The sequence below is a fragment of the Panicum virgatum genome, unplaced genomic scaffold (assembly GCF_016808335.1).
Source record: "Panicum virgatum strain AP13 unplaced genomic scaffold, P.virgatum_v5 scaffold_1187, whole genome shotgun sequence".
Taxonomy (NCBI): domain Eukaryota; kingdom Viridiplantae; phylum Streptophyta; class Magnoliopsida; order Poales; family Poaceae; genus Panicum; species Panicum virgatum.
In genome coordinates this window covers 26,559-35,251 of record NW_024376264.1, presented here as the reverse complement: position 1 = coordinate 35,251, position 8,693 = coordinate 26,559, and the positions used below count along the sequence as shown (strand labels likewise).

Sequence of the window (8,693 nt, the reverse complement as noted above, 5' to 3'; positions counted from 1 at the left end):
AAAAAGGGCAAATGACAGGGGAGGCATTCAATGTACGTGAGCACAATCACATCTACTCATTATTTTAATTTTCTATTTTTTATTCTCATGTTTTTATCAAAAAATGTGACAGCATTGGCGGATGAAAGAAGAACTCATTGAAATCGCTCGGATCAGGGCAATTTAAGAAGCTATATGCGGATTTCTACTCGATGAAGTCATAAATCCTAAGGGCGAATTTCATGGCGATCTCCGTATAAGCGTCGCCCAAGAAGATCCGACGACGAGGAAACTGATACGTTACTATAGTTGATGTGCTTAATAATTTGTAATATCTCATGTACTTTTGAACTCCTAAGTGTTCCATACATGACAAATATATATATAATATTAGTGTAATATGCTGTTCTAATAATACTGTGCAATGCAAATAGTACGACTATGTAGTCACATACGGTAGAAATACGCATAGCCATACGTATAAAAACGAAAAGAAAAGAAACATAAAGAAGAAAAAATATTTAGTGCCGGCTAGTTATACCAGCCGGCACTAACCTTGCTGTCAGGACTCGGGCGGGGTCGGACACATTAGTCCCGGCTGGTATTACGGACCGGCACTAACATACACACGTTAGTGCCGGTCAGAGTAGCCGGCACTAACGTCTGTCACGTTAGTGCCGGCCATTTAGTGCCGGCCACAGGGACCGGCACTAAGCCGTCCTGTGACCGGCACTGATGTGCCTTTCTCCAGCAGTGTTATGATGACATTTTTACATAAGTATAATAACAATCTTAATTCTAGGATACAAAATGAAATTAAAACGGACTAGATTGATTTATATTTTCGGCCAGATAACGACCCCTTGCTCTAGTATCCATGCATCGACCAGTTGCCATCAGAGAGAAGAAAAGAAAATTAAAATAAAATGGCAATTGTTTTCATCTTAAACAGAAAAAGCAAAAGGTGATGGAGAATTCGAGAGAAGAGAGCCGGTCAGTGGGGAACAAAATTTAACGGATATGTGAGTGAGGTCATCAAGCATCTGCGGCCCGGCCGGCCGACGGGTTACCTACACCTACTCAAGTTGACAAGAGGGCCGGCATGCATGCACTCACGCGCACTAAATAAACAACGCATGGTGTGTGGTGAAGAGGCCACCGACTGCCTGCCTGCTCCTGCTAGTGGGTGTAAAAATTCTTACGATGATAATGCTAGGTTAATCAGGATTTGGGCAACAAAAGGTAGGCATGTCTCTCTGTGCGTGCAGCCTGCAGCTAGCTTAACCTCCTTATCACCGGCTGCCTTTTCCATTGAGAGAATTACCTATTTGGCCTAAAAGATTTTGGTCCTTCCTTTCTTTGTCCCAGAAATTTTTTATGTTCCGTACTCGACCCAGTAATTTTGTTTCGTTTCTTTCTTGGCACTTCCGTTCATTTGAAAATCCATTAAAAATCAAATAAAAATGCTAAAAATTCAAACTTTGTTGAGTTGTATTCCTTTTTGGTAGATCTACAGAATGGTAAAGATGGAGGATCTATGAAAAGATTTTTATACCCTCAGTTTATTGCATGTTATCTAAAAATAAATGCGAATAACGGGCTAAATGAACTCCAAAAATCATGAAACTTGGACAATAGCTTTCATATGATAATTTGGCTCTGTGGTGATTTTTGCAGCCCTAGAATTTGCAGTTAAATGGCAGATCTACCCTTGTCTTTGTTTTTAGATATAAAATTGAATTGGAAAATTGCTCCAAATATTACACAAAAAATTGTATGTTCCCTTTGTTGTATATGTAGTTCACTGTAAAATTTTGAACCTCAGCACATAAAGCTTAATGGGTGTTTCGAAAATGATAATGATGTTGAGGTAAAGTTAGATAATAGAGAAATGTTTGTTTAATGTGCGTAATAAATTCCATTAAAAATCTGGAAGCAGGTTGGTTATGTATATGGACCAGAAAGTATTTTTAGGAAAGGAACAAAACAAAATGACGAAGTTGAGGACCACCATCGGTTGGCACGGCATGGTAACAATATGACTATTGATGCCATTAGCGTTGCCTTTACTTTTATCGTTTCACTTTGTTGCCCGTTTTTTTTCTTGAGATGCTTCAGCCAGACCTCTGTATTTTGGACCTGGCATGCATGTAACTTAAAAGTTGCAAATTGTAGTCTGCTTCCTTCTGATCAAGAAACGCCTTATACATTCCCTTCTTTTTTTTCTTTGATATAGATACTCTACTGGAAGATGAGTGTCATCAAGTCCCATATTTGTATGAGGTTCGCAGCTCCATCTCCTGCCATCTACCCGATCACACGCACTGGCATGGGATGCACCATGATGGAATACCATTATACCATTAATAACATAAAAACGAATAATGGCTAGACTACCCAACCTTACAAGCTAAGTGACACTACGCACATACCAAACTTCCAAGCATTGGAAGGAAGGTGTTTCTGGGGCAGACTCCTAATGCAATGCAGAAATGTGACAGCCGGGCAGGCCCCAAGCAGGCGAAACCATGCCTAACTGCTAACATTTGTCTCTTTTTTTTCCTTCACAAACGTGTTTCACATAATTAACTGAATCCACAAGCATCCAGCAGAAGGTCAAGCTGCCCAATCATTGAGACGTCCCTTATGCACTAAATGACAAGCTGAAATATTAATGCTTCAGCATCCTACAACAGACCATGTTTGTATCAACTGTCAACTGCTATCCTTACAACCAGGTGTTGCAAGACCCGCAACCAATGGGGTTTGATATGTTCAACAATATATTGGGACTGCTCTAGGTGACACTTGTGACCTACACAGCATTCTTCTGGCCTCATGTTATCTCATGTAGTATTTCATGGACTATTTCGCAAAGTAGCTACACTCACAATTCTACCTTAGATTAGACATGTGTTACCCTTTGCTATTCCAATAATTAGGATTCAGTACTGCTAACTGCACCATGTTTCTTTGAAAAAACTGAACCTTCAAGTTATTCGATGGTACAGTCTTATCAGAGGACGTCGTGTTCATACGCTGTTGATTCTGATTGTTTTATGCCGGAATACATGTAAGCACTTCAGCTTCTCCCTAGTGATGGTAAAAGGTTATGTCCTATGGATTTTTGAGCTTCTTTGTAATGCAGTGCTCTTCCAAATGATATTCTAGACTTAACGGCAGGGGATAAAACTGAAAGAGAAAACCAGAATGCTGATTCTGCTTGGTTCACACCAGTGAAGGAGTAAGTATACTCTGTTGCCTTTATGACCTAACAGCAGTGCATTTCTTCTGTCGTTGATTCCTAAAATGATTTTGGAACAGTGTTCTTTCTCCTGAGCTGATGGTGGCTGACGTAAAAGATCTTGCAAACCAAAGCAAAACTTGGGATAACTCTATAAGAGAAGTGAACATGGATGAGAATAATGGGGGTTCTGCTTGTCCTATGACTTCTATTCCTCTGCAAGAATGAGTAAAAGCACTCTACAAATTTTTTTCGTCACATAAAATCTTTTACTTCAAGATTTTTAGGTCATACTGTTGATAGATCTTGATCAGATTAAGCATGTTTGAAATAGAAGTGAAGGGAAAAGCTCTCAGAAAGTTCTGGAGAATATGACTTGTTAAAACTCGAGTGCAAATTACCACACAATTGAAGCATCAGAAAATGATGCACTTCTAGGAAAATCAAATACAGTGACACCTTCAGCAGGATTTTCAGAGCAAGACACTGGATAAAATGAGTCACTTGAACCTACTGTCTTAAGCTGTAAGACAAGCATAGTGAATGACCTCTCACCTTCTATTCCAGAGCCTTTGCCAGAGGGCGTCCTAGGTCAGTTTTGTGACAAAATTACCAGTTTTTCTTATGATCTTAATCATACTCATTGTAGGCTTCATTTGTTTAAGACCCAGGGCCATCCTCCTCTCTTCGGTTTAGAGTTAGGACACCAGCTAAAACTGAGAAGAGCCAGACTTCTAGAAAAAGAAGGGCATTGTACAATAGGCAGGAATATATTCCGACAGAACTAGAAAACAGGCCGAGGGTATTGTACGATGAGTGTATCGTGCTATCGGATGAGTAAGAACAACTTCTATCTTGCTTTTACAGAATTCTTTCACCAGTTGCATTGTTCGTACTTGGTTGTTTGGGGGGCATTAGAGCAGTGGGTATTGTTAGCTTATTCTGTTCTTATCAGCTTAACCCGGGTTATCTAGGCAGCCATTTGTTTTTCACATGGATATCTAATACAAGGTGTAGTATGGGTTATCTCATAGAAGTGGTTGGATTTTCCATAAGAGAGCTTCTCTGTAATCTTAAAGGGGCCATTTTCGTTTGAGAAATAAAATCAACATGGAAAGAAAAGCTTTCATGCATTGCTAATTCAGAATCCCAAAATCCGGTTTATAACTATGCATTGCTTGTTGACCTACTTACGTATACTCAGGGGCGAAGCTAGAGCGAATCTGTGGGGGGTGCACCATTACACTATTTTTACCGTAAGCATGATGATATATTGACATGCGGCTATGGTTGAAACAACATATCATAGCTATATGGCATAATTACCAAACATTTGATATCAATAGCTCAACATAGATAGGGTAATAAATATGAATAAGTGATAGTATTATCTACCATTTAACAAAATGAAGTGATATTGATCATGCCACTTGATAAATCCATAATCATAACCAAAGTATATGATCCGACTCCCAAATCCCGGACCCCGGTCCCTAAATAAAAGAGAACAAACAAGTTAAGTTGTAGCTAAGAAATTATAGAATTGTCCATTGAAAATATATGCGTTGCATACCTTTCATTTTAGATATCATATTTGCGATCTTTTCCTTCCATGTTCATAAAACGTCGAACCACAGCCTCATTGGTAACTTTCTTCAGTATTTCTTTCTCCACATAGCAAATAAGCCTATTACTCAAGTGCTCATCGCCCATGCGATTAGCTAAGCAAGTCTTCACAATCTTCATGGCATGAAAACATCTCTCTACCGTTGCAGTAGCGATAGGCAATACTAGCACAAGCTTCAAGAGCCGATAAACAAATGTATAACGATGGTGCTTCTTTGACTGCACCATTTTCTGGGAAAGCTCACCAATAGTATTTAAGTTGGAGAATCTACCATCTTCTCGTACATCAGCAATATAAAGGCACAATTGGTGTCTAAGCTCCCTCAAATCATCAAAGCTAAAATCATCAGGATATAGTTTTGCTAATCTCATCAAATTATCCACATCAAAATCAGAAAATGAATCTCTTGGATTGAAAGCAGCCGAGCAAACAAGCAATTCAGAGCTTGTCTCATTAAAACGACTATCAAGCTCTTGGACTAGCCAATCAATAACTTCATTAAAGCAATCCACTTCATAGTGATGCTTATTTGTAATTCCAGATTTTTTCCTAGGCTGTTGGGGATCAATGTATGTATCTTCCATTTGCAATGTACCAATATCATGCATGGCACAAAACTCATTCACTTCATCTAACAATTTACCCCACTCATCTCTTCTAAGGCTAATCAAATGGTGTCTAGTTGATCTTACACATCCAATGGCATTCACAATGTCTTGGTCCTTGCGTTGCAATGATAAAGACAAAGTGTTTGTGGCTGCTAATGTAGTTAACATGAGATGCAAATAAAAGACAAAGTCAAAAGATTGAAAATAGACTAGAAGATTTGATGCTTGATCTCTATTTCTCCAATCCTTGTCATCTTTTTCCACAACTTTTAGCACCTGAACTACTGTAGGAAACATGCTGACCAAACTTTTAAAAGTTTTATAATGCGAGCTCCAACGAGTATCTCCGGGTCTATGAAGGCATTGCTCTTGATTTAACCCTGTCCCCGTCTCAAGTTGCCCACAACCCAAGGCCTTCCTCACTTGTTCATGATTTATATCTCTAATCATATCCCTTCTCTTTGCTGAACCACCCACCACATTTAACAACATTGAAATCCGAGTTAAAAAATTGCTTATGCCTTTATGTTTTCTCACGGTTGCCACAATGACTAGTTGAAGTTGATGAGCAAAGCAATGCACATAATAAGCTGAACTACTTTCTCTAATGATCAATGATTGCAGGCCATTAAACTCACCTCTCATATTACTGGCACCATCATATCCTTGACCTCGAACTTGCTTTAAGCTTAGTTTGAACTTTGCAAATAGAGAATCAATAGATGACTTGAGGTGAGAAGAAGTTGTTTCAGCCACATGCACAAGGCCAACAAACCTCTCTTTGACGATCCCATATTTATCAACATACCTCAAAACCACGGCCATTTGTTCTTTGCATGAGACATCTCTTGACTCATCAACTAGCAAGCAAAACACATCATTCCCTAGCTCATCAAGGATTGAATGTAGCACTTCATTTGCAAAGCATTCAACAATGTCTCTCTGGATTTCAGGAGCTAGCATACAACTATTACCTGCTGCATTTGTAGTCACAGCCTTGTTTAACTCTATATCATGCTGCACTAAGCAATCATAAAATTCCAAGAAATTCCCTTTATTGTTGGAGTTTTTTGACTCATCATGACCACGAAAAGGCAATCCTTGCTTCAGCAATAGCCTAGCAGTATCAATTGATCCATTCAACCGTGTAAAATAAGCCCTCTTAGCTTTTTCATAGTGGTGATTCCAAGCAACATCTATGTGTTGCTCCCTCCTTAACAAATCATCACACTTCTTCATTGCAATAAAGTGCAGGCCACCAACATCACCAACATGTAGTCGTAGTCTATCTTTCCTGTGATAACCATTCCAACCATTAACAACAAATGCTTCATATCCTGCATCTTTCTTTTCTCTAAACAAGAAACAATAAAAGCAGTATGCTCTACCCTTGGACTCACTATACTCAAGCCAACTTCCAAACTCATCAAACCATTCCGGAATAAATCTTCTTGGCTTGTCTCCAATATATGAAACAGGAAAGTCACATGTGCGAGGCTGACAAGGCCCGTTCTCTAAGTATTTTCCTCTCACCTTCTCTCTGATTAGGATGATAAGAATCAATTTGTTTCCTTAAGCCCGGATCATATTTAATCTCTTCTTCCCAATTGATATCCTGTATACTTCTACTGTCCAACTCTGGTGCCTTTCTCTTAAAATACTTATCCATGATTTACCTAGCATATTTGAGAAGAATTGAAATTTTAAATTTAGTACATTACATTAGTGCTATAATCGTGCAAAGAAAAAACCCTAGATAAATTCCTAACACTACTGCCATAGACGGATAGACTCATAGACCTACGATCTACAGAAGTATAGTACGCATCACATGGAATAATCAAAAATCAGTTTCAAGATGAATTACTAAAGAAAGCATTGAGTAGCAATCTTGCCTCATTCGTGCAAGACGCCGGGACGAGGGCACGAGGCCGCGTGCGGCATGCCCGCGCCGCGCGGCGCGGGAGACGACGGTCGCTGTGCGCCTGTGCCGTGCGGCCGTGGGCTTTGCCTTCCCCGTCTCCGCAGCTTTGGCTCTGGCGCTCCGCCTTGGATCGATTGTCGATTTGACGAGACGAAGAGGAGTCACCGAGTCGGCATCGGTGTCTCCGTGACTGCGAAGAACGATGGAATGGGAAGCTTCTGCGACGCGTCGTTTCCTTTTCCTAAAAGGGTCTTTCCGTATTGTTGTGCTAGGCCCCTGGGCCTAGGAGGTAGCAAACGAGATGGCCAGATGGGCCTTGACGAGTTGGCGAATTAGCTGTTATCATGGGCTGTGCTGGACTCGTGGGTGCCTACTTATGGCCCATGGGGGGTGCACCAACAGTAAAAAGTTGCTATTTACTAAGACTTTTTGGGTTTGCCGTGGGTGCCTGGGCATCCACCGGTGATAACTGGGCTTCGCCCCTGCGTATACTTATTTAACTGCTATGGTTATAAAGGAAATGAAGCAATTCAAGGAACCTAGCAGTCAAATAAGTCCTAGAACTAGAAGTTTTCAGTGAATTTTTTATTATTCACTTCTGATCCTAAAGACATAGCAGGGGCTTTGGTTTCCATATTATTCACTTACCTTTTTTGTTGGGACTAGGGAAATGGTGGGCTGTGTTTTCTTTAGTGTGATTTTCAGGACATTGTGGACCATTCCGTTTATCAAACTTTATTTATTTTTAACTTTTTTATTCCTTATTATAGCATGTTGAGAGGAGCAATAGAGGATGCAAGTGATCTAGTGCAGAGAAGAAGGAAGGCACCTTACACTCGTCTTGGTACTTGGAAGGTGCAAAATTGGGTTCTCTGCCATATACTTTCATGGATCTACTGATTTCATGTAGGTCCTATATATGGTTATCCATCATTAGGTACAAGTATTGATGTAACATTCAACCATAGCTTAGTGTGTCCTATTACTTTTTGACAGATCAGACTTCAACCCCCCCCCCCCCCCCCCCCCCCGACCTTGGAGGCACCTGAAAATTCATGCGAGGAATCAGTTACAGCTAGGAGGCGTCTTTTCCTATGAACATTCTGATTCCATCCATGCTTGCAAGCATACTGGAAGCACAGAACGAGAAAGCGTTCTAGACACATCATGAAAGAGAAAATTGGATGAGCAAATAGATTTTGATGTCCCTGTTGGCTGTCACACTCACACAGAAAGTGGGCCTGTTCAAGATGACGTTTATGAATGCAATGAAGATACAACCACAGAGAAGGGTACTCGAGTCAAAGGAGA

At 40.2% G+C, this 8,693-nt stretch overlaps 1 protein-coding gene across 1 annotated transcript; it reads right to left on the bottom strand.

The window, feature by feature from the left end:
* Nucleotides 1–4,787: 4,787 nt before the first annotated feature.
* LOC120693938 (zinc finger MYM-type protein 1-like) lies at nucleotides 4,788–7,021 on the bottom strand. Its single transcript, XM_039977119.1, has 2 exons — nucleotides 6,097–7,021; nucleotides 4,788–5,162 (listed from the first exon to the last, which is right to left on the bottom strand). Exons 1-2 carry the CDS (start codon nucleotides 6,695–6,697, stop codon nucleotides 5,104–5,106), a joined length of 660 nt encoding a protein of 219 aa, XP_039833053.1. The 5' UTR covers nucleotides 6,698–7,021; the 3' UTR covers nucleotides 4,788–5,103.
* Between the last annotated feature and the right edge of the window lie 1,672 nt (nucleotides 7,022–8,693).

Bases quoted from the DNA above. Each gene is read 5' to 3' on its own strand.
- LOC120693938 (XM_039977119.1), bottom strand. From the start codon at position 6,697: ATGAAGAAGTGTGATGATTTGTTAAGGAGGGAGCAACACATAGATGTT. The intron at 5,163-6,096 runs GTGAGTTTAATG...GAGGGAGCTTAG, and splicing joins TGGTGCCAGTAATATGAGAG to ACACCAATTGTGCCTTTATA.